The 27,788-nt window shown below is 62.6% G+C and overlaps 2 protein-coding genes across 8 annotated transcripts in view; both read left to right on the top strand.

The window, feature by feature from the left end:
* CCDC57 (coiled-coil domain containing 57) overlaps positions 1–1,749 on the top strand; it is a 129,133-nt gene extending 127,384 nt beyond the window's left edge. For all 3 annotated transcript variants that reach the window (XR_013536100.1, XM_035302208.3, XM_035302207.3), the window contains one exon: positions 1,368–1,749. Coding sequence is in view for 2 of the 3 variants with exons in the window: in XM_035302208.3 (XP_035158099.3) it covers positions 1,368–1,552 (185 nt within the window). In the remaining variant the exon portion in view is untranslated. The remainder of the gene's footprint in view (positions 1–1,367) is intronic.
* A 2,462-nt stretch (positions 1,750–4,211) lies between these two features.
* Positions 4,212–24,412, top strand: FASN (fatty acid synthase). Of its 5 annotated transcripts, none has more exons than XM_078375039.1 (43): positions 4,212–4,510; positions 6,962–7,095; positions 7,859–8,011; positions 9,114–9,287; positions 9,470–9,670; positions 9,912–10,034; positions 10,119–10,234; positions 10,336–10,470; positions 11,162–11,624; positions 11,982–12,169; positions 12,490–12,679; positions 13,270–13,364; positions 13,605–13,739; positions 13,816–14,019; positions 14,112–14,227; positions 14,424–14,596; positions 14,670–14,861; positions 14,947–15,027; positions 15,119–15,295; positions 15,480–15,659; positions 15,736–15,939; positions 16,380–16,684; positions 17,028–17,417; positions 17,491–17,655; positions 17,739–17,857; positions 17,936–18,090; positions 18,180–18,386; positions 18,486–18,636; positions 18,731–18,909; positions 18,987–19,106; positions 19,244–19,366; positions 19,450–19,673; positions 19,757–19,958; positions 20,140–20,291; positions 20,397–20,488; positions 20,649–20,800; positions 20,931–21,173; positions 21,453–21,629; positions 21,864–22,091; positions 22,191–22,411; positions 22,547–22,645; positions 23,207–23,458; positions 23,534–24,412. In XM_078375039.1, exons 2-43 carry the CDS (start codon positions 6,969–6,971, stop codon positions 23,669–23,671), a joined length of 7,521 nt encoding a protein of 2,506 aa, XP_078231165.1. In that variant the 5' UTR covers positions 4,212–4,510; positions 6,962–6,968; the 3' UTR covers positions 23,672–24,412. The 5 variants fall into 5 exon arrangements, with proteins under 5 accessions (XP_078231165.1, XP_035158096.1, XP_035158097.1 ...); XM_035302205.3 differs by lacking the exon at positions 4,212–4,510 and adding an exon at positions 5,270–5,362; XM_035302206.3 differs by lacking the exon at positions 4,212–4,510 and adding an exon at positions 5,270–5,549.
* The last annotated feature ends 3,376 nt before the right edge of the window (positions 24,413–27,788 follow it).

The raw sequence follows: 27,788 nt of genomic DNA, 5'->3' as shown, positions 1-27,788 counted from the left end.
AGGGCCCCCCAGGAACCCAGCAGAGGGCCAGGGGCTAAAGGATGGCTGGTTCTGGGTGTCTCGAGACCCCGACCATGGAGTGGGTGGAAGAAGCCGGGATGGGAAGACAGGCTCAGTGCCAGGGTGGGGTGCGTGTGGCTGCCCATGTGCACTGTGAAGCCCAGCCAAGAAATAGGCATCACTGCCAGTGTTTCCAGAGCACAGGCACTTCCCGGGCACCCAGGCGGCACGCAGGCCACATGGGTCAGGCTCCAGCGGGAGGCCTTGGCCACTGGCTGACCTGCCCGGGTCCATCTGTCCAGACTGCATGCTGGGCTGCACTGGGCCATGTGCTGGAGCCCTCTAGACCTCACCCCAGCCATGGGTGGGCACTCAGTGGACACTGAGCTCACATCTTACCATGGGTTTTTAAGTAACATTTTGTTGTTTTACCAAAAAAACACATTTTTTTTTTTTTTTTTTTTTTTTGAGACAGAGTTTCGCTCTTGTTACCCAGGCTGGAGTGCAATGGCGCGATCTCGGCTCACGGCAACCTCCGCCTCCTGGGTTCAGGCAAGTCTCCTGCCTCAGCCTCCTGAGTAGCTGGGATTACAGGCATGCACCACCGTGCCCAGCTAATTTTTTGTATATTTTTTAGTTGACACGGGGTTTCACCATGTTGACCAGGATGGTCTTGATCTCCTGACCTGGTGATCCACCCGCCTTGGCCTCCCAAAGTGCTGGGATTACAGGCTTGAGCCACCATGCCCGGCCAAAAAACACATTCTTAATTCAAAAAATGGAAAATAGAGAAAAACTAGCTAGATAAAGACGATCCCTTATGACACCCCTGTGTGAAGACAGTCTCAGCCAATGCTTTGGAAGGGCTGCCTGGTGCTGAGGCCCGAGCCTGTGTATGTGGTGCTCTTCTAGGCTCTTGGCCTGTGCCTGGCCAGGGGGTTCCCACTAGCATGGCCTTTCCTTCGGCCTCACAAGCCTAGCACTGCTGGCCCATGGGGGAGGCAGGGGCAGGGGATGTGTCTCAGAGGGTGGGGACACCTGGCGCAGCTGGGAAGAGGGGCTTCTGGTCAACCATTTACCCCAGCATCCCTCCCCGTCCTGGGACCATCTTCAGAGCCAGATGTCCAGGTGCCCAGTAGGGGGGGCAGGCCCAGGCTCTACCAAGCAGGACCCACTGAGCAAGGCGAGGACACAGCTCTCCAGTCAGGCCTTCAAGGACTCCTGGAGCAGCCAGGCCAAGGGTCACAGGGCCCTGCCGGCCGGGGCAACAGAACCACTGCACGTGTGGAGAGCATGTGAGCACAGCCTCCCGCCCCTCCTGCAGCCTGACGCAGGCTGTTTTTCTCCCATTTCTCTTTATCCGGTAGAACTCCCAGCTCCTCCAGCAGCCAATAGGAACCCCGTCAAGATGCAGGCAGGCTTTGCCACCCCAGGGATGAAGACGGCAGCGCAGGCAAAGGCCAAGCCCACAGGAGCCTCCCGGTCTCATCCTGAAAAAGCTAAAGGCTGCCAAAGGCTCCCCAAGATCTGGAACTACAACGTCAAGAGCTGACTTCCTTGACCCCCCCACCCACCGCTTGGGGTGCTCAGGTCCTCTGCATGAGTGCCTGTGCTTTCACCTACGTGTTGAGGGGGTGTGGGTGCAGGATGCAGGGTGGGGGCAGGGAGCTGCAGGGTTGCTGCTGTGGCAATCTGCTGACCAAAGGCCTCCCTGAGCCATTAAAACCAGGCTCCTTCCTGGGGCATCTCCTTGGCCGTAGCAATGTTGATCTGTCCTACTTGGGAAATGCGGTATCAAGTGCTCGTGCCAGAGCCCGGCCGGGCTGTGGTGACACCACCCACAGCCACCTGCACGCTGGCGGTGTTGGGGACAGTGTGGCCTTCCTCAGAGCTTGGTGGGGGGCAGAGCAGAACGCCCACCCACAAAGCAGGTGTCTCCTGAGAGCGCCATAGCGGGGGGGGGGTCCCTCCCAGAAGGAGGGCCTCAGATCCAAGCGAGCCTGGCCAAGGTGACCCGTAGAGGCCAGGTGGGCGCCGGGGCCTCCTGCAGGTTGGGGTGCCAGTGTCAGGTGCTGACAGGGTGGGGGCCAACCCAGGTTAGCGGTCATTGCTGGGCCTTCCACGCCCACCCCCACAAAGGACAGCAGCAAGATGTCCCTGCCACCCGGGTGCCCGGGGCCGTGCACCTGCAATGACAGAAATGCAAATCAAGTGACACCCATCTGAGCCACCCAGAACACACCACACTCCCCTGCCGAAAAGCACTTCCGAGAGTCCTCCACATGGACAGTGCTCTGCAGTCAGCAGGAGGGTGACTCGTGGGGGTTCATGTCCTACCCCCACTCCTCCAGAGCCCTGCCTCCATTTCCCCCAGCCTGGCGCCTAGGCCTCATCATGCCCTCCCAGATAAAGTGCAGGGGTGGAGGTGTGTTTACCCAGCTGGGTGAAGTGTCTTGCTGCATACCCTCAGGCCACCTTTCTGAACCAGGCAGACAGCTTCTCCCGGAAGATGATGAGAACGCTGCTCCCAGCCCTAGCCTGCTGTGTGTGTCACCTTGGCAAATCACAGGACCTCTGCAGCTTCAGTTAGCACCCACATAAAATACAGACAGTGCTCCTGGGGAGCCTGTCTGCCTACCTAGCTCACAGGTGTGCCCCCAGATAAACATGACAAGCAGAGCCCACACCACACAGAGGCTGTGGTTCCCCAAGGCAGGACTCCCTCCTGCACAGCCTGTGCTATGGTAGTCAGCATCCTCATTTGCTCCATGGGAATCCACAAAAGGGGATTGGGATGGGCAGTGGGGGCGGGGGTCTCCCGCAGTTGTCCCCTAGAAGTGAGTCATGGCCCTGTGACTTTTTTTCTTTTTTTTTTTTTTGAGACAGAGTCTGCTCTGTTGCCAGACTGGAGTGTAGTGGCGCGATCTCGGCTCATGCGATTCTCCCGTCTCAGCCTCCGGAGTAGCTGGGATTACAGGCACCCACCACCATGCCTGGCTAATTTTTTGTATTTTTAGTAGAAACAGGGTTTTACCATGTTGGCCAGACCGGTCTTAATCACCTGACCTCGTGATCCACCCACCTAAGCCTCCCAAAGTGCTGGGATTACAGGCGTGAGCTACCGCGCCTGGCTGCCCCTGTGACTTTCTTTAGCTGAAAGTGAGTTGAACTGCCAGTCACCTTCTTTTTCTTTTTGAGATGGAGTCTTGCTCTGTCACCCAGGCTGGAGTGCAGTGGCACAATCTCAGCTCACTGCAACCTCCGCCTCCCAGGTTCAAGCAATTCTACCTCAGCCTCCCAAATAGCTGGGATTAAAGGCACACACCACCACACCAGGCTAATTTTGAATTTTTAGTAGAGATGAGGTTTTACTGTGTTGGCCAGGCTGGTCTCAAACTCCTGACCTCAGGTTATCCACCAGCCTCAGCCTCCCAAAGTTCTTGGATTACAGGTATGAGCCACTGCATCTGGCCTAATTTTTGTATTTTTAGTAGAGCCGGGTTTTCACTATGTTGGCGACAATGATCTCCAACTCCTGACCTCGTGATCTGCCCACCTCGGCCTCCCAAAATGCTGGAATTACAGGCGTCAGCCACTGTGCCCAGCCACTGCCAGTCACTTTCTGTAGAAGCCCTCAGGGTGCTGGATGAGTCTCCTGGTCTCTGGAGCCGTCCAGGGCTTCCCTATAGCTGGCCCAGCCCCGGACAGGCTGCAGAGAGCAGAGCCCCCCTGGCTGCTAACCACCAGCACTGCCAGCTAGGGTCATTTGGGTTTGCAGCATGGAGAGCCAGGGCTGTGTGCCTGAATGCCGGAGGCTGACACAGGGCCTCACCCTGCATCAGAAAAACCCCTCCAGTGGGGACAGTAGTGTGGGACCAGCCCCGGCCCTGTGTCCCCTTGTCCTTCCTTGACCTTCCGTCCCACTGTGTGTGAACCACAGCCCCAGGGCCAGAAGGGAAAAGATTGTGGAGTGGCCGCCTGACACTCAGGCCTGCTCCCTGGAGAGGGAGGAGGCCGGGTACCTGCAGAGGGGCGGGCAGGGAGGGGGGGGTTCAGTCTCTGGTTCCCCTTCAGTGGCCCGGGCCTGATCCCTCAAAGCAGGACATGCAGCCAGGGACACCTGTGGCCTCGCAAGGCCCGCTTGTCCCCATGGGGTGCTTGGCCCTGCAGGCGCGAGGCGGCCAGGAAAGGGAGGGCGCGCTTCAGGGTTCAGACCGCCGAGCCGGCAACCATCGGTGGTGTGGAATCACTCGGGGGAGGGAGGGCGCGAGGGCCGGGCTGAGCCCCCACCCGTGGGTACGCGCCTGGAAAACTCGAAGCCTCCGCCTAGCGAAGCCGGGCAGCGGCTCCCTTTGTTCGCATCACACCAGGTGGGTGTCCCGGCCGACAGCGCCCGCCACGTGGCCGCGCCCCACCCCTCCAGTGCGCTCCGGCAGCCTGGGGTGCGCTCGCCCATTCGGCCCCGCGGCTCGACCCCGTACCCGGGAGGCTGCCGAGAAGGGGCCGTCGGGTGAGTGGGCGTCCGTCTGGGTTTTCCGCCGGGCTCCGCAAGGAGAACCGGGGAGGCGCGGCGATGACCGGCAGTAACCCCGCTCGGGGCGCCCTCGGCCGGGGTCAACGACCGCGCCGCGCAGCACACTGGGCTGCCCCGCCGCCCGCCCATCACCCTATCGCCTAGCAACGCCCACCCGCGCGCCGCCATTGGGCCGGCGCGAACGCCCCCGGCGCCCGATTGGTCGCTGCGGCCGCCGTACCACGCCCGCGGGCAGCGTCGGCGGCTCGTAGCAGGGCGGCAGAGCTGCGGGCACGCGGGCATGTCCTTCCGTCTGTCCGCGCCTGTGGGCCCGAGCACCCCCTGAACCCCTCGCCGGGGCGGCCGCGGCGCAGTCCCCAGTGTGGTCCAAGTATTCCCATCCCGTACACGTGGTCCCGGCGGAGACCAGGCTCGGGGGCGCGCCGCGAACTCGGTCCAAACCGCGTGCGCGTCTGGGCCCGCGGGGCGGGGAGCGGAAGTCGGGGGGCGGGGTTTACCCGCGCGCTCGGCCCCCAGCGCGCCCCAGGACCGGCCCCTCCCCCTGCGCGTTGTCGCGCAGGGTCCCGGCTCGGGCGGCGGCGCGCACGGGCATCACCCCACCGGCGGCGGCGCGCTGGGTCCCGGGGCGCAGCCCCGACGCTCATTGGCCTGGGCGGCGCAGCCAAGCTGTCAGCCCATGTGGCGTGGCCGCCCAGGGATGGCCGCGGTTTAAATAGCGTCGGCGCCGGCCTAGAGGGAGCCAGAGAGACGGCAGCGGCCCGGCCTCCCGCTCCGCTGCGCTCCAGCCTCGCTCTCCGCCGCCCGCACCGCCGCCCGCGCCCTCACCAGGTACGAGCAGCCGGCGCGGGTCGTGGTCCGGGCAGGGGCCGGCGGGGTCACGGGGCAGCCGGCGCTGCATCCTCCGGTCTCAGGGCGCGCGTGGCCTGTCCCGCCCGCATCCAAGGGTCGCCTGCGCGGCCTGCCCGGGTCTCGGTGTCTGAGCCGCTTCGGAGGCGCCCGCAGCCCCACGAAGCAGGTGGGCGGATGGCGCGGGGGAAGGACGCCGGGGAGCGCCGCCAGCAGCCACGTTCGCTTCCCGGGCGGGAGGCCGCGGACCCTGGAGGCTCTGGAGGAGCTCCCGGCCCGGCTTCCCCGCGCCCACAAAGGCGCCGGGCCCTGCGCGCCGCATCCTCCTCTAGGGGCCGCCTCATAGCCGAGGCCCAGCACGACGGGGACGCCGCGAGGGAGGAAAGTGGTGGGCGCGGGTCCGCGCGGAGATCGGCCTCCGGATCACGTGGCGCCGCCGGGCCGAAGAGCAGGAGTTGCAAGCAGCCCCCACCCCGGGCAAAGGGAGGCCGGGCGCGCCACGGGGTCCCCACCCCCTTCCTGACCGTCGACTCTGCGTGAATCGCAAACTGCGAGAACCCAGCGTGCGGGCCTAGAGCCGGCGCCAGCCTCTGAATCGCGGTGTGGGGGGAAGGCGGCCACCTCCCTGCCGGAACGGCCCGGGCACTCCGCAGCTTGAGGGAGGCTGCAGTGCCTAGAGGCGGCGTGTGCATCCAGTCCCGGGGCCTCGTGCAAGTGGCCAGGCCGGCCCTCTCCCCGCGGGCTGCACCAGCCCCATGCTGGATCCACAGCCGGCAGCCTGGGCCCGGGTTCGAGGTCTTAGGGACCTGGGCCCCAGGGAGGGCCTGCTGCTGTCTGGGTCAGTATGGGGAGGCAAGCAAATGTCCGCGGGTTCACCTACACAGGTGAGGGGTGCCGGGGAACACCATCCTGGCCAGGAGCGGTTCTCCAGGTTAGATCCTGCTCTAGGGGTTGGACAGGCTAGGTTGGTCCTCAGTGGGGCAGGGGCCATCTTTCCCCCAGAGCACAAGCCTATCTCTACTTCGTCTCTGGTGACTCCTGGGCTGGCCTGGACATTGGGCCTCCACTCCAATGTAGGTGGACATGGGTGCTGAGTACCCCCTCTAGGATTCCCTGCCACCTCCATGAGCCCTCTGGTCCCTTTTCCAGCCCTGGCTTTGGGACCCTGCCTCAGGCTGGCCACCTGGGACCTCGTCCTCATCTGGGGTGGCCCTGCGTGCTCCTCACTGTGAGCCCCTGGGCACCCCTAGAGATGGCCCCAGACAAGCTGCAGGAGCCTTTGAGGGCTAAGGCTCGGTTGAGGGGAAGCCAGCACAGGCGCAAAAACCTCAGACTGCAGTGGAGGTCAGGGCAGCAGGGCCACAGTGGGGTCCCCAGGCCAATATCCCATACTGAATGGGTCAGGGCCCAGAGGTGGGCCTGTTCCCAGAGCATGCAGCCCCTCGCAGTGACAGTGGGGCCAGGGCTTGCACAGATCCTCAGGCTGGCTCACCCTATGGGTGGCCACCCGTTCAGTGAGCTGAGGCTGCTGACGGGTGTCTCAGCCAGAACACCTGGGACACTCACACCTCCGCCCTACAGAGCAACCATGGAGGAGGTGGTGATCGCCGGGATGTCCGGGAAGTTGCCAGAGTCGGAGAACCTGCAGGAGTTCTGGGACAACCTCATTGGCGGTGTGGATATGGTCACGGACGATGACCGGCGCTGGAAGGCGGGTGCGTGGCTGCGGGGCTCCCTGTGGCCGGGGTGGGTCAGCTCCACCTTCGCCGTCACACCGGCCTCCCTGCTGTGCTGTGTCCCCACCACCCAGGCACTGGCCTGAGCCTGGTCCCAGCTGCAGAGCCACTGGTCACCCCTGGGCGAGGCCAAGCTACAGCCTCCTTCCTGGAGACCGCACCAGAGTGGCCTAGAAAATGGGCCCAGCCAGCCAGGAGGCTCCCCCAACAGCTGCAAGGCCCAGGGCCGAGCCAGGCAGGGCCCATGTGCCTGTTACAGAGAAGTCAAGCTCAGAGGATGGGTGATGGGTTGGGGTCTCTTGACAAGGGGGCAGAGCCCTTCCAGCCAGGCTTCCCCCCCGCCTGTGTCCTGAGCTGGCAGGTTGCATACCAGGTGCGCTCTGGGAGGCTGATCCAACTCCCCCACGCCCAGTAGGCTCTTCCACAGAGCAGCTCTACCTGACGGGTGAGCTGTGAGTCAGCATGGTGGAGCTGAGGCATGGGCCGGGCAGAGGGTCCCCCAGCCTCACTCCCACCGAGCTCTCTCTGCTCTGGGGCCCATCTCAGGGTTGGGCCTGGGGTCTTGCACAGGAGACCTCAATGTACCAGTTTTGTGGCCACAGTCCTCCCCTCCTGGGGAGCCTGTTCCATTGCTTGGGCCTCCCTGGTGTAGCAGAGACTCCTTAATTCCCTGCAGCACCCCACAGGGTCCCCACCTCCTGGCAGCTTCAGTCAGAGAGTTAAACATCTGCCTGTCCCATAGGGCTCTATGGCCTGCCCCGGCGGTCTGGCAAGCTGAAGGACCTGTCTAGGTTCGATGCCTCCTTCTTTGGGGTCCACCCCAAGCAGGCACACACGATGGACCCGCAGCTGCGGCTGCTGCTGGAAGTCACCTACGAGGCCATCGTGGACGGAGGTGGGTTGGCATTGGTGATGCTGTGCCCAGGGTTTCTGCTGCCACGTAGAACAGGCAGTGCTCTCTTCTTGGTGCTGGTAGAACTGGGTGCCGGCACCACTTGCCTTCCCTGGCCATGTCCCTGGCCTGGCCAACGGGCTCTGGGAGGTGTAGGTCCCTGGGTAGGCCGAGGTTTCACAACTGCACCCCAGAGATGTCAAGGGTGTGTCCAGACCTGGGTGTACCAGTTTCCTTACTCTTGCTGTCTGGCTGGTGCTGGGGCCTTGGCCCGGACTGGAGTGACAAGAGACAGGGCAGAAGGTTCTCCAGAGGCCCTCTGGGCCCCCACCCCCTCCAGCAAGCAGCAGGCAGCACCAGCTCCTGTCTCCCTCCCCCCAGGCATTTCCACCCCATCCCACCAGCCTGGCCCTCAGTCTGGTTGGTGTCTGACCTCCAATGAGCATTGTGCCCCTTTTTAAGGTCCAGATGCTCCCTCCCGGGGCTGCCCTTGGGCGTAAGCAGTTCAGACACCCACCCACCCACCCTAGGGCAGAGCTGGCCTGCTAGGGGCAAGAAGAGATCCGAGAGGTGGAGGCCCTTCCCCTCGCCCTTCCTGCTGCCAGGCCCCACCCCAAGACCGAGGCGCTGCTCCCTGGGGTGGCTGGTGGCCATCCTTCCTTCCTGAGCCTGGACACTTGGGCTTTGTCTTCTGAGCTCCTTATCATAGCCTGTCCTGGTGCGGCTGCCCTTGGCGCTGGAGTGGCCACTGGCCAACGGGCTCATCAGAGCTTGCCGGTGACACCAGGGGCCAAAGGCATCGCCTGGGGACAATGCTGCCCTCTGTCCTTCCTGGAGCCACTGTGGCCATGCCTGGTGCCCTCCCCTGGGCCTGCCTATGCCCCTCCCGCCCCCGTTCTCTCTGTGACCTGGTTCTCATTCCAGGCCTCACCTGGCCTGGTTGCAGGTCACCTCACCCTCCTTAGGCCCCTTCCAGGGCTTCCTCACTGGCTTCCTCACTGGAAGCCAGTGAGGCCAAGAGATGGGGCCTTCACTCCAGAGCTGGGCGGGTGGGTGGGCTGCACTGTGGGACCCAGCCAGGGATCTTGACCACTGTTTGTGGCAGGCATCAACCCAGCTTCGCTCCGAGGGACACACACTGGCGTCTGGGTGGGCGTGAGTGGCTCTGAGGCCTCGGAGGCCCTGAGCCGAGACCCTGAGACGCTCCTGGGCTACAGCATGGTGGGCTGCCAGCGAGCCATGATGGCCAACCGGCTGTCCTTCTTCTTCGACTTCAGAGGTGGGTCCTGCCTGGCCTCCTGCGACATTGAGTAGCCTTGGGGTCCCCACATGCTGAGCAGAAACCTCAAGGCATGGGCTCATTCTGGGTAGTGTGTGTCCAGCCCAGTGACGGAAGGTGTGCTCAGGGGTCTTGTGCTCGCCACCCCACCTGAGCCACAGCACCCTTGCCCTCTCCCACAGGGCCCAGCATTGCCCTGGACACGGCCTGCTCCTCCAGTCTGTTGGCCCTGCACAACGCCTACGAGGCCATTCGCAGTGGAGTGTGTCCTGCTGCCATCGTGGGGGGCATCAACGTCCTCCTGAAGCCCAACACGTCCGTGCAGTTTATGCGGCTGGGCATGCTCAGCCCCGAGGGCGCCTGCAAGGCCTTCGACGAAGCAGGTGAGTGTGTGCCTGGCCAGTCCAGGGCAGCCAGGACAATGGAACAGGACGGCGCCCCCCTCCCACCCCATGCCCCTGCACCTGCCCAGTTCTGACACACACTGCGCACGATCCTGCCAGCTCCCAGGATCCCTGCCTCATGGTCCCTCCCCAAGCACCCACCCCACAACCCAAAGTTCCTCCTGGTGGGGTGGGGGCCAGGGTGGGCTGAGCCCAGGGCCTGAGGTGCCTCTTTGCCCAGGGAACGGGTACTGCCGCTCGGAGGCTGTGGTGGCCGTCTTGCTGACCAAGAAGTCCCTGGCCCGACGGGTGTATGCCACCATCCTGAATGCTGGCACCAATACAGATGGCTGCAAGGAGCAAGGTGGGCTCTGCCAGGGTGCTGGGATGCTGGGGGGTGGGCAGGAGCCAGGGCTGGGACCACAGTGCTGAGCCGAGCCCTCCGCAGGTGTTACCTTCCCCTCTGGAGAGGTCCAGGAGCAGCTCATCCGCTCCTTGTATCAGCCGGCCGGAGTGGCCCCCGAGTCGCTGGAGTACATTGAAGCCCACGGCACGGGCACCAAGGTGACACACCCTCCGCCCCACACCACCCCATGATGCTAACCTGTGCCCATGCCTGAAGAGGTAGCCTGGCCAGAGCCCCTGACTTCTCATGTTCCCCGAAGGTGGGTGACCCCCAGGAGCTGAATGGCATCGTCCAAGCCCTGTGTGCCACCCGCCAGGAGCCACTGCTGATCGGCTCCACCAAGTCCAACATGGGGCACCCAGAGCCAGCCTCAGGGCTGGCAGCCCTGGCCAAGGTAGGTGGGGCTGGGTTTAGGGCCCCTCAGCCCCGCGCTCCCTGGGATCGAGTTGCACCATGGCTGGGCACTGCTGTGGGTCTGAACAGAGGCACTGAGGCTGATGGCTGATGGCAGGGGGAGCTTGTGGCCCGGCTCGAGGGACTTCCCCTGGGGCTCTGACATCCCACGGAGCCAAGCTGGAGGAGTGCCTGGGTGGGAAGAGCTCAGCAGGAGCAGGCCGGGGCGGGGGGGGGCACATCGCAGCATCAGGGTCTCCCTAGTGTCACCCGCCCATCCCTACAGCTTCCCGACCCACTAGCAGAGGCCTGTGGCCCTTCGGGGAGACCAGGCACAGGGAGACCCCAACACCCACCGTCGCTCGGGCCCTTCCCACTCTTCTGCAGCCCGGAGAGGAACAGCTGGGCCAAGGAGGCCATAGTGTTCAGGCCCACAGCCTGCCTTTAGGGGGTCCACATCAGGCTGGGAGGCAGCAAGACCTGAAGGGGAGGTCTCAGGTCAAGCTGAGGGCAAGGCCATAGCAGGTAGTCCTCAGACCCCTGTGCCGTGGCAGAATTAGGCTGGGGATGGGAAGTGTATCCAAGAGGCCTCCAAACCCTGGCCCCACAGAGTCTAGGGGAGGTGCTTGCCCCTGGCTCAGGCAGCAGTGCAGGCAGTGGGGCGGCTGCCCACCCGCCACATCCCTCCACAGGTGCTGCTGTCCCTGGAGCACGGGCTCTGGGCCCCCAACCTGCACTTCCACAACCCCAACCCTGAGATCCCAGCCCTGCTGGACGGGCGGCTACAAGTGGTGGAGCAGCCCCTGCCCGTCCGTGGTGGCAACGTGGGCATCAACTCCTTCGGCTTTGGGGGTTCCAACGTACATGTCATCCTGAAGCCCAACACACAGCCGCCCCCAGCACCTGCCCCACATGCTACCCTGCCCCATCTGCTGCGGGCCAGCGGACGCACCGCTGAGGCTGTGCAGGAGCTGCTGGAGCAGGGCCTTCAGCACAGCCAGGACCTGGCCTTCCTGAGCATGCTGAACAACATTGCAGCTGCCCCTGCCACTGCCATGCCCTTCCGTGGCTATGCCGTGCTTGGTGGCGAGAGCGGTGGCCCAGAGGTGCAGCAGGTGCCCACTGGCGAGCGCCCAGTCTGGTTCATCTGCTCTGGTGAGCCTGCGCTCTGCCCCCCAGGTGGTCCCTACCCGGGGGAGAGGGCAGGCGAGCTGGAGCTAGTGGCCCCCCAAGGTGCCCTGTGGGACAGGGATGGGCACACAGTGGCGTGGGATGGGGCTGAGCCTCCTGTCGTGCTCTCTGGGACAGGGATGGGCATGCAATGGCGTGGGGTGGGGCTGAGCCTCCTGTCGTGCTCTGTGGGACAGTGATGGTCACACAGTGGCACGGGATGGGGATCAGCCTCCTGACGTGCTCTCTGGGACAAAGATGGGATGGGACTCAGCCTCCTAACGTGCTCTCTGGGACAGGGATGGGATGGGGCTTAGCCTCCTGTCGTGCTCTCTGGGACAGGGATGGGTACGCAGTGGCGCGGGATGGGGCTGAACCTCATGCGCCTGAGCCTCTTCCGAGACTCCATCCTACGCTCCGACGAGGCTGTGAAGCCACTCGGCCTGAAGGTGTCACAGCTGTTGCTGAGCACCGACGAGAGCACCTTTGATGACATCGTCCATGCCTTTGTGAGCCTGACCGCCATCCAGGTAGGGCCATGTGCCAGCATGTGTGTGACCCCAGTCTCGGGACTGTAGCTTCCCCTGGAGCCCAGGAGCTGGAGTCTTGGGTCTGGGGCCCTGACGGCCACTTTGCTGGGCAGAGCCTTGTGCTGGGACCAGGACAGGAGGGGAGGAGGGGTCTCTGCAGGGCCTGGGTGCTGGGGCTCTAGGAGCTTCTTTCCTACCAGGAGACTTGGGAGGGTAGGTAGATGGGGTGGTGCGGAGAGAGGGCCTGGTGGGGCCAGGGGTCGTCCCCAACAGCTGCGTCTGCTGGAGGTTGCGGCCTGAGCATCCTGTCCCCACCCCAGATAGGCCTCATAGACCTGCTGAGCTGCATGGGGCTGAGGCCAGATGGCATCATCGGCCACTCCCTGGGGGAAGTGGCCTGTGGCTACGCTGATGGCTGCCTGTCCCAAGAGGAAGCTGTCCTCTCCGCCTACTGGAGAGGGCAGTGCATCAAAGAAGCCAACATCCCGAAAGGCGCCATGGCGGCTGTAGGTAGGTGTCCCCAAGTTCCTCCTCCTCTCCAGGAGAAGAGGCTGCCTTCTCACTGTGGGGTCCTCACCTGCTGCCCTGGGGACACCCAGCTCAGACACAGCCATGCATGAATCCCCATGCAGCTGCCCTGCTGGCGCCATGCCTGGCAGTCTTGACCCTGGTACTCACCCACAGGCATCAGGCCTGCATTGTGCCCCCGTGTGACGAGGACGCACAGCCCCAGCACAGCAAGAACCCAGGGCCTTTGGTGAAGCCAACACACTCAGCGTTCCCTCAGCCTGGTGCTCTCCATTGGCACCCATCCCTGAGCCCCATGGGCCACATGGGCTGGGGCTGGAGAGCACGGGGGCTCCAGAGGACTGAGGGGGCTGCCGTCTGGGGACCGGGTCCCCAGGAGCTCCCTGGAGTGGCAGCTCAGTAATGACACCTCCACCCACAGTCAGATGCAGCAGGGGCGAATGTGCCTCATGAAGGGTCCAAGGCTGTCATTACCGTGTCTGTGATGACTGCCCCCAGCTGCAGGCAGTGTCCCAGGTGGGCGGAAGTGGCTTGGTCCCCACGCTAAGCCACTGGGGCTGACTCTGCCATAGGCTTGTCCTGGGAGGAATGTAAGCAGCGCTGCCCCCCGGGCGTGGTGCCCGCCTGCCACAACTCTGAGGACACGGTGACCATCTCGGGACCTCAGGTGGGTGCTATGGCCTGGGCGGGCTCCCTTGGTTCCCTGCACCTGCTGTCACACATCTGGCAGGGACACACAGCTGCAGTCTATGCCCCACCAAGCTCTGACGGGCCCAGGACATGGGGGCAGGCTTGTCCCCATGTCCCCTGCCCATTCCCTCGGGGTGAGCTTGGGTACCTCCTACCGGCCGGAGCCTGAGGTGGGTGCCCAGCCCAGAACGCTCATCTAGGTCCCCTTGATGCCCAGGGCCCGGTACATGAGTTCGTGGAACAGCTGAAGCAGGAGGGCGTGTTTGCCAAGGAGGTTCGGACAGGTGGTATGGCTTTCCACTCCTACTTCATGGAGGGCATCGCACCCCCGCTGCTGCGAGCGCTCAAGAAGGTGGGCTGACACAGCCTGGGGGTCGTGGGACATGGTGGGGGCCCATAGCCCAGCACTGACCCGGCCTCTCCTGCAGGTGATCCGGGAGCCAAAGCCACGCTCAGCCCGCTGGCTCAGCACCTCCATCCCCGAGGCCCAGTGGCACACCAGCCTGGCACACACGTGCTCCCCTGAGTATAACGTCAACAACCTGGTGAGCCCCGTGCTATTCCAGGAGGCCCTAGGGCACGTGCCTGAGCATGCGGTGGTGCTGGAGATTGCGCCCCACGCCCTGCTGCAGGTAGGTTCAGCCTGGGGGCCTCGGACGCCAGGAGCCTGGGATGGGCAGCTCAGCTGAGCACCGAGGGAGCCCATGTGCCCTGCCACCCCCAGGCTGTCCTGAAGCGTGGCCTGAAGCCAAGCTGCACCATCATCCCCCTGATGAAGAAGGACCACAGGGACAACCTGGAGCTGTTCCTCACCGGCATTGGCAAGCTGCACCTCTCAGGGTGGGTCCCTTCCCGGCCTGGGCCTCGTCTCCTGGAGTCGGAATGGCAGGGGGTGGGTGAGCAGGGCTGCAGGCCCTTCGCCGACCCAGGCTGGTGGTAGCAGCCCTGGATGGTCCCCCACAGGGAGTGGGTGGGCTGAACCCAGAGACCCTGGACCCTGGTGACGGGTGTGCTGCCCTCGTCTCCCCGACCCCAGCATCGACGCCAACCCCAATGCCTTGTTCCCACCTGTGGAGTTCCCGGTTCCCCGAGGAACGCCCCTCATCTCCCCACTCATCAAATGGGACCACAGCCTGGCCTGGGACGTGCCAGCCGCCGAGGACTTCCCCAACGGCTCTGGTTCCCCATCAGCCTCCGTCTACACCATTGGTGAGCCAGGGCCTGGGCAGTGGGCAGGCTCTTCCCTCCCTACGCTGGTGCTGAGGCCTGTGCCCTCCTGCAGATGCCAGTCCTGAGTCTCCTGACCACTACCTGGTGGACCACCGCATCGACGGCCGTGTCATCTTCCCTGCCACTGGCTACCTGTGCCTCGTGTGGAAGACACTGGCCCGTGCCCTAGGCCTGGCTGTGGAACAGCTGCCCGTGGTGTTTGAGGACGTGGTGGTGCACCAGGCCACCATCCTGCCCAAAACTGGTGAGGGGCACCCCAGGGCCGAGGCTGGGGAAGCTGGGGGCAAGGGTGCCGCTCTCTGATCTCCGACCCGCCCCCCGCTCTGTAGGGACCATGTCGCTGGAGGTGCGGCTCCTGGAGGCCTCCCACACCTTTGAAGTGTCAGAGAGTGGCCACCTGATAGTGAGTGGTAAGCAGGGCCACCGGCATGGAGGCTGGGGGGCTGTGCCCACTGGCCCTGCCGCCCACCCTCAAGCCCTTCCACACCTACCTGCCCGCAGGGAAGGTGTATCAGTGGGAGGACCCTGACCCCAGGCTCTTTGACCACCCGGAAAGCCCCACCCCCAGCCCTGGGGAGCCATTCTTCCTGGCCCAGGCTGAAGTGTACAAGGACCTGCGTCTGTGTGGCTACGACTACGGCCCTCACTTCCAGGGCATCCTGGAGGCCAGCCTGGATGGTAGGCACTGCCCACACTGCTGCCTGAGCCACTGGAGAGGGCGGTGGTTATTGCAGGGCTACAGAGGGCACCCACGGCTGGGCATGCAGGGCACCCAGAGGTCGTAGAAGGGCCCAGCGGGCTCTGAGCTGTGGCCCTGGGGACCTGGGAGTTCCCAGAGCACAAACCAGGCCCTGTGTTGCAGGCAACTCAGGTAAGCTACTATGGAAGGACAACTGGGTGCCCTTCCTGGACGCCATGTTGCAGATGTCCATCCTAAGCAAAAGCCAGCGCAGCCTGTTGCTGCCCACCCGCATCACTGCCATCCACATCGACCCTGCCACCCACAGGCAGAAGCTGTACACACAGCAGGACAAGGCCCAAGGTAGCCCCGCCCCTGCCCAGCTCCAGTCCCGTGCCCTAGCCAACGGTGGCCACGCTCACCCAACCTGTCCCCACAGTGGCTGATGTGGTGGTGAGCAGATGCCTGAAGACCACGGTAGCCGGAGGCGTCCATGTCTTTCTGCTCCACGCCTCGGCAGCCCCGCGGCGACAGCAGGAACAACAGGCACCCATCCTGGAGAAGTTTTGTTTCACGCCCCATGTGGAGGATGGGTGTCTATCTGGGAACACTGCTCTGAAGGAGGAGCTGCGGCTGTGCAAGGGTGAGGTCCCAGCCCTGCCAGCTTTGGACACCTTGGGTGATGGGGAGCAGGGCCCCTTTGGAGTCAGCAACCCCAGCCCAACTCCCCAGCCAGAGCTCACAACGGCAGCCTCCCTCCCCCAGGCCCTGGTCTTCCTTGTCCCTGGTAACTGTCCTCAGTCTCGAAGGGGGGCTTGGGGACAAAGATGACAGATTCAGCCCAAGGTCACACCTGGGCTAGGCACAGTAGCCCCTGCAGCTGAATGCGGCCCCCTCACTATGTCCATGGCAGGCAGGAGTCAACATCCCGATGGTGGGCAGCCCCTTCCTCATCTCAGCAATCTCTCATCCTGTGGGCAGAGCTAGGTGGTGGCCCCAGAAGAACACAGTGGGTCTGAGAGCCCATGCCAGGCAGACACCCTGGTCTCTGGGAACACCAGGCCTGCCTCCCTCCCTCCCCAGGACTGGTGCAAGCATTGCAGACTAAGGTGACCCAGCAGGGGCTGAAGATGGCAGTGCCTGGACTAGATGGGGCCCAGGTCCCCCAGGACCTCCCACAGCAGGCACTGCCCCAGCTGCTGTCAGCCGCTTGCGGGCTTCAGCTCAATGGGAACCTACAGCTGGAGCTGGCACAGTTGCTTGCCCAGGAGAGGTCTGAGCTGCCAGAGGACCCTCTGCTTAGCGGCCTCCTGGACTCCCCAGCACTCAAGGCCTGTGTGGACACGGCCCTGGAGAACATGCCCAGCCTGAAGATGAAGGTGGTAGAGGTGGGTGGCTCCTGGGCAGCCAGGCTTCTGCCCTGAATATCATGGGACCTACCCCCACATCAGTCTCAGAAGGACACAGCACAGACACAGGGCAGGTCTCTGGGCAATGGGAGGGACACACCACGCACAGTCCACAGAGCCGCTGTGGAAGGCCTGTGGGCTCCAAGAGGTTCACCCTAGGCAGGACCACAGGGACAAGGCTAGTGGCATCCGTGTGTGCCTGCAGCTGTCATCATTATCGGGCTGATAGGGGAGGCTTTCTGGCCTCCTGGACATTTTGACCATCCTCAGGTCAGGGGCACCTCCCTGGTGTGGAACTGATTCCAGAATTTACCCTGCACAGGTGCTGGCTGGCCATGGTCACCTGTATTCCCGCATCCCAGGCCTGCTCAACACACAGCCCCTGCTGCAGCTGAGCTACACGGCCACTGACCGCCACCCTCAGGCCCTGGAGGCTGCTCATGCCAAGCTGCAGCAGCATGACATTGCCCAGGGCCAGTGGGACCCCTCAGACCCTGCCCCCAGCGCCTTGGGCAGCACTGATCTCTTGGTGTGCAACTGTGCAGTGGCTGCTCTCGGGGACCCAGCCTCAGCCGTTGGCAACATGGTGGCTGCCCTGAGAGAGGGGGGCTTTCTCTTGCTGCACACGCTGCTCCAGGGACACCCCCTGGGGGAGACGGTGGCCTTCCTCACCTCTGCTGAGCCGCAGTACGCCCAGGGCATCCTGAGCCAGGTACAGCCTTGCGGCAGGAGCACGGGTGGGGACAGGGGCCAGGCCGGCAGGGTGCTGACCACCACCCCCACAGGACGCGTGGGAGAGCCTCTTTGCCAAGATGTCGCTGCGCTTGGTGGGCCTGAAGAAGTCCTTCTACGGCTCCGTACTTTTCCTGTGCCGCCGGCCCGCCCCACAGGACAGCCCCATCTTCCTGCCAGTAGAGGACACCAGCTTCCGCTGGGTGGACTCTCTGAAGGTCAGGCCCCTGCCCCACCTCCAGGCCCCAGTGCCACTGCACAGCTTGGCGAGGGTGGTCTGACCCTCCCCGTCCTGCTGCAGGGCATCCTGGCCGACTCCTCCTCCCGACCCGTGTGGCTGAAGGCCATCAACTGCACCACCTCCGGCGTGGTGGGCTTGGTGAACTGTCTCCGCCAAGAGCCCGGCGGGCACCGCATCCGGTAGGAGAAGACTCTTGTCACCTCCCCCTTCCTGCCAGCCTCCTCCTTCCCACCCTGAGCTCACTGCCTCTGCCCCAGGTGCCTTCTGCTCTCCAACCTCAGTAGCACCTCCCGTGTCCCGGATGTGGACCCTGGCTCTGCAGAACTGCAGAAGGTGCTACAGGGAGACCTGGTGATGAACGTCTATCGCGACGGGGCCTGGGGGGCCTTCCGCCACTTCCCGCTGGAGCAAGGTGAGCCCCCACTGCTGCCCTACCTCTCGATGCCCTCCGGGAAGACTGGCCTGAAGCCCCTGCCGCAGCTCCACCTCCTGTTTCCCTAGACAAGCCCGAGGAGCTGACGGCACATGCCTACGTGATGGTCCTCACCCGGGGGGACCTGTCCTCCATCCGCTGGGTCTGCTCCTCGCTGCGCCTTGCCCAGCCCGCCAGCCCTGGTGGTGCCCAGCTCTGCACGGTCTACTATGCCTCCCTCAACTTCCGCGACATCATGCTGGCCACTGGCAAGCTGTCCCCTGACGCCATCCCAGGTAAGGCAACCATGGGTCGTGGGGGTGTACCAGGACCTGCCTGGGAGCCCCTTGGGAGGGAAGGGTGGGTGGCGGGGGGCTCAGTGCCATCTCCTCCAGGGAAATGGGCCACCAAGGACTGCTTGCTGGGTATGGAGTTCTCAGGCCGGGACGCCAGCGGCAAGCGTGTGATGGGGCTGGTGCCTGCCGAGGGCCTGGCCACCTCTGTCCTGCTGTCACCGGACTTCCTCTGGGACGTGCCCTCCCACTGGTGAGTGTATTGAGGATATTGTGTTGAGGATGTGGGCCTGGGCCCCACATGGATGGCAGCCAGGCCTCGCCTGACCCACCTGCTGCATCCCCAGGACCCTGGAGGAGGCGGCCTCGGTGCCAGTCGTCTACACCACAGCTTACTACGCACTGGTGGTACGCGGGCGGGTACAGCGCGGGGAGACGGTGCTCATCCACTCAGGCTCGGGTGGTGTGGGCCAGGCCGCCATCGCCATCGCCCTCAGTCTGGGCTGCCGCGTCTTCACCACCGTGGGTAAGGCCCTGCCCCCAGAGCCAGCCGCCCTCTTGGCCTCGCCACCCAGGCTCACACTCGCTGCCTCTCCTTACCAGGGTCAGCCGAGAAACAGGCATATCTCCAGGCCAGATTCTCCCAGCTTGACAGCACCAGCTTTGCCAACTCAAGGGACACATCGTTCGAGAAGCATGTGCTGCAACACACAGGCGGGAAGGGTGAGTGGCCCCCATGCCCCCCCCAGCCCCCACCTGCTTCCTCCCCATCCTCCCGCCCAGGGAGAGGCAGTCTCTGGCCCTCTGGTCTTGTGGCTGGGCCTGCAGTGGATGTGACTGTCAGGCCCTCTGGCCCCTAGGTGTTGACCTGGTCCTGAACTCCTTGGCGGAAGAGAAGCTGCAAGCCAGCGTGAGGTGCTTGGCTCAGCATGGCCGCTTCCTGGAAATTGGCAAATTTGACCTTTCTAACAATCACCCGCTTGGTGAGCGCCTGGGCGAGGGCAGGCAGGGATGGGTGCAGGTGGATGCATGAAAGGCCCTGGGTGAGCGTGGCCCCTGCCTGCAGGCATGGCCATCTTCTTGAAGAATGTGACCTTCCACGGGATCCTTCTGGACTCCCTCTTCGACGACGCCAGTGCTGCCTGGCGGGAGGTGTCGGCGCTTCTGCAGGCTGGCATCCGCGATGGCGTAGTGCAGCCCCTCAAGTGCACCGTGTTCCCCAGGACCCAGGTGGAGGATGCCTTCCGCTACATGGCCCAGGGGAAGCACATTGGCAAAGTTGTCGTGCAGGTGAGGGACAGGTCTGGGCATCTTGGACATTCAGCCTCTGGTCCCCAGGCAGTGCCTGAGCTGTGGGTGCTGCTCGGATGCAGGTGCGTGCAGAGGAGCCGGAGGCTGTGCTGAAGGGGGTCAAACCCACACTGATCTCGGCCGTCTCCAAGACCTTCTGCCCGCCCCACAAGAGCTATGTCATTGCTGGTGGCCTGGGTGGCTTTGGCCTGGAGCTGGCCCAGTGGCTGATAAAGCGCGGGGCCCAGAAGCTGGTGCTGACCGCTCGCTCCGGAATCCGGACAGGTGAGTGGGCAGCAGTGCCTGTGGACCAGCCTGAGCTATCACGGCACCTGGTCTCTGCCGGCATCTGTCTTGGGGGGATTGCTGGATGGAGCTCTGTGGCCGCTCTCCACTTCCCCAGCCCTACATGTGGGGAGAGACTGTGTGCCCTGGCCAGCACAGCCCACAGTCCCGTGTCCCGCAGGCTACCAGGCCAAGAAGGTCCGAGAGTGGAGGCATCTGGGCGTGCAGGTGCAGGTGTCCACCAGCAACGCCAGCTCGCTGGACGGGGCCCGGGGCCTCATCACCGAGGCTGCGCAGCTCGGGCCCGTGGGCGGCATCTTCAACCTGGCCATGGTGAGAGAAAGCCCCCAGGTGGGGCTCTCAGAAGACCAAGAGGTGGCCCCTGGGTGGGTGGGGAGGCCCTAGAGCTGCAGGGAGTGCTGAGGTCACCTCTCCCAGGTCCTGAGAGATGCTGTGCTGGAAAACCAGAGCCCAGAGTCCTTCCAGGACGTCAGCAAGCCTAAGTACAGCGGCACCCTGAACCTGGACAGGTGGGCACCACGCGCCCTGCTCCTGCCTCTGCCAGGACCTGGGCTCAGGGTCCTGGGAGCTGAGGTGGTTTGTTGACAGCCCTTCCTGGCCTCTCCTGGGGATGGGACGCTGGGGCTTCTGTGGGTGCCAGCTGGTGGGGAGTGACACATGTGACCACAGGGTGACCCGGGAGGCGTGTCCTGAGCTGGACTACTTCGTGGTCTTCTCCTCTGTGAGCTGTGGGCGTGGCAATGCCGGACAGACCAACTACGGCTTTGCCAATTCCACCATGGAGCGCATCTGCGAGAAACGCCGGCACGACGGCCTCCCAGGTGGGCCCCATATGCTCTCTGCCCTGCCATCCCCACCCTCTCCCCTCAGCCCTGCCCACCCTCTCCCTGTGGCCACTCCCCACCCCCATCTTCTCCCCACAGCCCTACCCACCTGCCCCCTCACCCGCAGGCTTGGCCGTGCAGTGGGGTGCCATCGGCGACGTGGGCATCGTGCTGGAGGCAATGGGCACCAACGACACGGTCATCGGGGGTACACTGCCCCAGCGCATGGCCTCCTGCCTGGAGGTGCTGGACCTCTTCCTGAACCAGCCCCATGCCGTCTTGAGCAGCTTCGTGCTTGCTGAGAAGGCTGCATCCTACAAGGATGGGGACGGCCGACGGGACCTGGTGAAGGCTGTGGCACACATCCTGGGTGAGCGCTGCTATCAGGAGCCATGCCACGCAGTTCCCCCACTGGCATCAGGGTCTGTAACAGCAGGCATGGTTCAGCATGCCTCAGTTTCCCTATCTGTAAAGCTTGCTTTCTGGGGTGGATACCGTAGTCTGCAGAGCCTGGGTGTGGGCACAGATGCCACTGTGGTGACCGTGCTTTAAGAGACACACAGCCTGCACACCCCTGGGCGTTAGCCCTGCCCCACTTGGGCTGTCCCCAACCCCCTCTGAAATTGCCGACTACACACATCCCTTACAGGCATCCGAGACTTGGCTGGTGTCAACCTGGACAGCTCACTGGCGGACCTGGGCCTGGACTCGCTCATGGGCGTGGAGGTGCGCCAGACCCTGGAGCGAGAGCACGACCTGGCACTGTCCATGCGTGAGGTGCGGCAGCTCACGCTCCGGAAGTTGCAGGAGCTGTCTTCGAAGGCAGGTGCGGCCAGCAGTGTGTGTCGGCAGCCAGGCGGAAGCGGGGGGTCCCTGGGCTGCCCTGGTCCTTCCTCTGGACCGTGTCCCAGCAGGTGTTCACCTTTCGTCACAGGTGCCTCTCTGAGCATTCCCAACTGACGTAGAACCTCAGGGACTTGGGTGTGTGTCTGCATGTCCTTGCGTGGTGCTAGACCCCTGCACCCAGGCCAGCCCGGCATCTGCCCTGTTATTTCCACAGAGCTGGCGTCCCCCACGCCCAAGAACAGCCCGGCCCATCTGCAGAGCCAGCTGAACTTGCGTTCCCTTCTGGTGAACCCCGAGGGCCCCACCCTGACACGACTCAACTCGGTGCAGAGCTCTGAGCGGCCTCTGTTCCTGGTGCACCCAATCGAGGGCTCCACCGTTGTGTTCCACAGCCTGGCCTCCAGGCTCAGCATCCCCACCTATGGCCTGCAGTGCACCCGAGGTACTCCCAGGACCCCCTCAGGGCATAGTGGCCCAGCTGGCCGTCACAGGGGTGTGGCTGTGGCCCATGCGTGCTGAGTGCCCATCCCTGCCGTTTCAGCTGCCCCCCTCGACAGCATCCACAGCCTGGCCGCCTACTACATCGACTGCATCAGGCAGGTGCAGCCCGAGGGCCCCTACCGTGTGGCTGGCTACTCCTATGGGGCCTGCGTGGCCTTTGAGATGTGCTCCCAGCTGCAGGCCCAGCAGAGCCCGGCCCCTACCAACAACAGCCTCTTCCTGTTTGACGGCTCACACACTTACGTGCTGGCCTACACCCAGGTGAGAGCCGGGCCAGGTACTGGAGGCCTGCGGCAAACATCTGAGCTCCCTACCTGTGCCCTGATTTTGGCAAGGGGCCATCACTCAGGAGGCCCCACCCCTTCCATCCACTCAGCAGCCCCTTCCTCCTCTCAGAGCTACCGAGCAAAGCTGACTCCAGGTTGCGAGGCTGAGGCCGAGACAGAGGCCATGTGCTTCTTCGTGCAGCAATTCACGGACGCGGAGCACAGCAGGGTGGGTCCCAGACACCCCTGAGGCCGCAGGACCCAGAACACTGGGTGGGAAGGGGAGGAGTAGGATGGGGGCCTGGGGATGGGGGGCAAAGAGCATTAAAGACCTTCCCCCAGCTTCACCCCTTTAAGGGCCCACCCTAGTCAGGCACGGTGGTTCACACCTATAATCTCAGTATTTTGGGAGGCCAAGGTGGGCAGATCTCATGAGGTTGGGAGTTCGAGACCATCCTGACCAAGATGGAGAAACCCCGTCTCTACTGGAAATGCAAAATTAGCACGGTGTGGTGGCACGCGCCTGTAATCCCAGCTACTTGGGAGGCTGAGGCAGGAAAATCACTTGAACCCAGAAGGCGATGGTTGCAGTGAGCTGAGATCATGCCATTGCACTCCAGCCTGGGCAACAAAAGCGAAACTGTGTCTCAAAAAAAAAAGACAAATATATCTGAAATCAAAAATGCAGCAGGAAAAAAGGAAAAAGCCCACCCCACAGCGCAGCACAGGGTGACACAGTGGGCCTTCACTGTTGGCACCACTGGCACCTGGTCAGACCCCAATCCCGCAGGTGCTGGAGATGCTGCTGCCGCTGAAGGGCCTAGAGGAGCGCGTGGCAGCCGCCGTGGACCTAATCACCAAGAGCCACCAGGCCCTGGACCGCCAGGAGCTGAGCTTCGCGGCCCTGTCCTTTTACTACAAGCTGCGCGCTGCCGAGCAGTACACACCCAAGGCCAAGTACCACGGCAACGTGACGCTGCTGCGCGCCAAGACGAGCGGTGCCTATGGTGAAGACCTGGGCGCGGACTACAACCTCTCCCAGGTGCGCAAGGGGCCTGACAGGGACGAGGACAGGAGTTGGGTGGAGCAGGGCGGCGGCTGACGGCATACTCTGCAGGTGTGCGACGGGAAGGTGTCTGTCCACATCATCGAGGGTGACCACCGCACACTGCTGGAGGGCCGCGGCCTGGAGTCCATCATCAGTATCATCCACAGCTCCCTGGCTGAGCCACGTGTGAGCGTGCGAGAGGGCTAGGTCCCACCCCCGCCTGCCTCTGGAGGCTGCTCCGCCATTCCCCTCACCACTGTGCATCAGGGCTGGAAGGGTCCTGCCGGTGGGATCCTACTGGGCCCAGTGCCACTGTCCCCCCGAGGCTATTAGACATAGGGTTAGGCTTATCCCAGCCGCCCGCTGCCTCCCAGGGCACCTCGGGGACACCAGAGCCGCTGACTTGGAGACTCCTGGTCTGTGAAGAGCCGGCAACACCCGCAGGAACCGGGCTGGGCCTCGTGCGCCTGTGGGGTTTGCTCTCCGCTTGGATTTGCATATTTATTGCATTGCTGGTAGAGACCCCCAGGCCTATGTACCCTGCAAAGACTCCTCATGAAGCATGCAGGTCCCACACATTGCTCCCATTTCCCCATGTCTCCTGCGGGCATGGGCAACCACCCAGGCCTGCTGGCCGCCGCCCCCTCTGGGCCAGGCCTGGCTCGGCCCACTCCGTGGGAGGTCACCAAGGAGCCGGGGGTCCCGGCTCTGGCCCACAATGCCCAGTTGCACCCATGATGCAGGGCTGGCTCCAACCCTGTGGACCGCACTGGGCACCAACTCACTGTTTGTCTGTGTTTGTTTTTCAAGAAGATTCAAATTGCTGCTCGGATTTCGAAATTACTATAACTGTCAGTGTACACGTCTGGACCCCATTTCATTTTTACACCAATTTGGTAAAAATGCCATTCTCCTCAGCCTCCCCACAATTAAACCACATGTTCTCTCTGCGGCTGTCCTTTTTCTTTCCTCCTCCCTGACCGGCAGCTGCAAGCCACAGTCGGGCCATGGAGGGGACGCCCTCCGTCCTCTGATCCCCTAACCCAGTTCCTACACACCCCTAGGCCATGTCCCACAGTCGGGGCTGGGCCACGGAGTGAGGGATGAGCCATGGGGCAGTCCCGGGCTTCCCTGCAAGGCATGTGGGCCAGGTGTGTGTCCAGGCTCTGGCAAGGAAACAGCACCAGTAAGAAATACTGGGAGGGGCTGACATTGGCAAGTTGGCTTCAGCTCATGGAGAAGAGTATTTGCTTCAAGTCAGCCAATTGGCACATTCACCCTGCCAAAGATGCCTCATAGCCTCACCAGACGGTGCAATAGGGCCATGGGCTGGCCAGGCTGAAGACTTGGATTTAGGCAAAGGAGTGGAGGCCAGGAGGGAGCAAGGGGCAGAGTGCCCTGGGCACCTGGATCCCCAGCATCAAGGGATGGGGCAGATGCAGCCCCCAGGACCCACAGGGCAGCACCCCATAGACAGCTAGGCCAGAGTGGCTGGGTGGACATGAGCGTGGGGTAGAGGCATAAATAGGCGGCGAGAGCCAGGACTGGATTTTGCCTGGGGTTCCAGAAGGCACAGACAGGAGAGGCCTTTCCAGCGTCAGTGCTGGCCAGAGGTGGGTGGGGCTGGGAGAGCTCCTACTGGGCAGGCAGGGGAGGAATGGGTACAGGGGACACTTCCCAGGGCAGTGGGGTGGACAGGGTCTGACAGGGAGGGTGAGGGTGAGATGGGCATGGTGGCCAGGACCACAGTGAGCACCAGGGGCTTGGTGTGGTGGCTGCAGGTGGGCAGTGTCCAGGCACGGGTGTGGATGGCAGGCAGGCATTGGATTGAGGCTCGGCCATATCCCTCTTGCAGCCCCCAACACTGGGCAGATGCCCCCGTCAGCCGAGGCCCCCTCCTGCCTCTACCCCTCCTCAAGCCACTCTCACCCAGCCATGCACACAGGCTCAGGGCCACCAGAGAGGACAGAAGCTTATCGGCCAGTGGGAGCTATGTCTGGGCCTATCTGGGGGTGGACTGGGGCTCATCTAGGCTCAGAACCTGACTGCTTAGCTCTGCAGCCTCAGGCCCTGCAGGGCAGGCAGGCAGTGCCCAGCACGGGCTTTTGCCACCCCTCCTGTTTATTGGTACCTGGATGTGGTGTCCAGGCACAGCTCCTGCCAAAGCTTCGGAAGGCTCTGATGTGCCTGATGCATCCAAGTTGCAAATTACCTTCAGGGAGATCTGAGAGAAACCACATCTCTGTTATGAAGATACAGTTACCTGAAGTTCTGCAATTATCTTCACTTCAGTTATTTTTTCTTTTGAATTAAAGTGAAAATTAATGTAATGAATTGGAGTTTGGACCCAGAGTAGCAAGGCCTTCATTCACCCTCCTGCCTGAAACAGCTGAAAATCCAGGCAAAGAACATGAGATGCTGGTTGTGGGTATTCCTGGCCTTGGCTGATGAAGGACAGTGACCCCTGGGTGGGAATGAGTTGCCAGGAACCCTGGGGTGACCTCAGCCCTCTGCCTGGCAGCTTCCAGGCTGGCCACAGGGAGATGGGGAGCACAGCAGACTCCTTGAGGAGGTTGAGCTGAGAGTTCAGTGAGAAAATGAGGCCAGGGGTTGCAGGACAGCACCAAGGAGGAGCTGCACAGACAGACGGGGGTTGTAGGGGCTCTCCCTCAAGGACCAGGCTGAGCACCATCCATGTGTGCGAGCAGGAAGCCAGTGGAAGGGTGAGAGGGATCAGTGCCACCCAAAAAAAAAATCTTGGACCGGGCGTGGTGCCTCACGCCTGTAATCCCAGCACTTTGGGAGGCCGAGGCAGGTGGATCACGAGGTCAAGAGATCGAGACCATCCTGGTCAACATGGTGAAACCCCATCTCGACTAAAAATACAAAAAATTTAGCTGGGCATGGTGGCACGTGCCTGTAATCCCAGCTACTCAGGAGGCTGAGGCAGGAGAATTGCCTGAACCCAGGAGGCGGAGGTTGCGGTGAGCCGAGATCATGCCATTGCACTCCAAACTGGGTAACAAGAGCGAAACTTCGTCTCAAAAAAAAATCTTAACAAGACCCCCACGGCTGGACGCAGTGGCTCATGCCTGTAATCCCAACACTTTGGGAGGCTGAGGTGGGTGGATCATGAGGTCAGGAGTTCCAGACCAGACTGGTCAATATGGGGAAACCCATCACTACTAAAAATAACTAGTCACTCGTGGTGGTGTGCTCTGGGGTAGTCCCAGCTGCTCCGGAAGCTGAGGCAGGAGAATCACTTGAATCCAGGAGGCAGAGGTTTCAGTGAGTCGAGATCGCGCCACAGCACTCCAGCCTGGGCGACAGAGCAAGACTCTGTCCCAAAAAAAAAAAGAAAAAAAGCATCTCAGAACATCAGGAAACAGAAAACAATGAAAAAGGGGAAAAATGGGAGGATACAGTATTCCCCATGTCCTGAGTTTTCTAATTTATGTTTAACATGTGAAGAAGTAAAATTATTATAAGACCATATGATATAATACTAAACGTATGTGGAGGAATAGTGAAGATGACCATGATACAAATGAGAGAAAGACAGGCTAGAGAGACGAAGAGAAGGAAAGGTTTTTACGCTCTCCCTGAGCTACGATAAAATGACGCCTAGACCTACACCGGGTACCACTAAAACAGCAACACTCAAAACAGAAGTGGCATCATTTGCGAACTGTCAGAGCAGGAAGCTCCAGGCAGAGGTCAATCCCTCCACCAAAGCAGCCACTTAGCTGGAGAGTGATTGGAAGCCAGCACTTCAGGACTCTGGTACTTGGGGCGCCGAAGAGACAGGGGCAGTTCTCCGACAGGAAAGCAGGGTGAGCAAACCAGCTCTGAGTCTCTTTCCTCACCTCCCTCCCTGCACTGTGGGGACAGTGGTCTCCATCTTGGGAGCAGCTGGCTGGTGCCGGGTAGGCAGGCCTTGTCCTCCCAAAATCTGGGCTGAGCATTTTGTTTGGTCCTGACATTCCCTGAGGAACCAGAGCAGGCGTTTCCCTTGGTTTCAGCCTTTCAGACTCAGGTCTCTGTCCCCTCTCCCTCTCCATGTCATCTATCACAAGATTTAAAGATCCCACTCCCCTTTTGGATCCAGACATTTAAATAAGTAATTGTCATCCAGGCACGGTGGCTCATTCCTGTAATCCCAGCACTTTGGGAGGCCGAGACGGCTGGATCAGGAGGTCAGGAGCTCGAGACCAGCCTGACCAACACAGTGAAACCCTGTCTCTACTAAAAATTCAAAAATTAGCCAGGCATGGTGGCAGGCGTCTGTACTCCCAGCTACTCAGGAGGCTGAGGCAGAAAAATC

Source organism: Callithrix jacchus, chromosome 5 (genome assembly GCF_049354715.1).
Source record: "Callithrix jacchus isolate 240 chromosome 5, calJac240_pri, whole genome shotgun sequence".
In the NCBI taxonomy this organism is placed as follows: Eukaryota; Metazoa; Chordata; class Mammalia; order Primates; family Cebidae; genus Callithrix; species Callithrix jacchus.
Note: the sequence above shows the minus strand (reverse complement) of the source record. Positions and strands in the feature narration are given on the sequence as shown.

Coding starts and splice junctions, on each gene's coding strand:
- FASN (XM_078375037.1), top strand. CDS start 6,136: ATGCTGGATCCACAGCCGGCAGCCTGGGCCCGGGTTCGAGGTCTTAGG. Junction 14,862..14,946: donor CACCATCCTGCCCAAAACTG/GTGAGGGGCACC, acceptor CCCGCTCTGTAG/GGACCATGTCGCTGGAGGTG. Junction 15,296..15,479: donor CCTGGAGGCCAGCCTGGATG/GTAGGCACTGCC, acceptor CCTGTGTTGCAG/GCAACTCAGGTAAGCTACTA.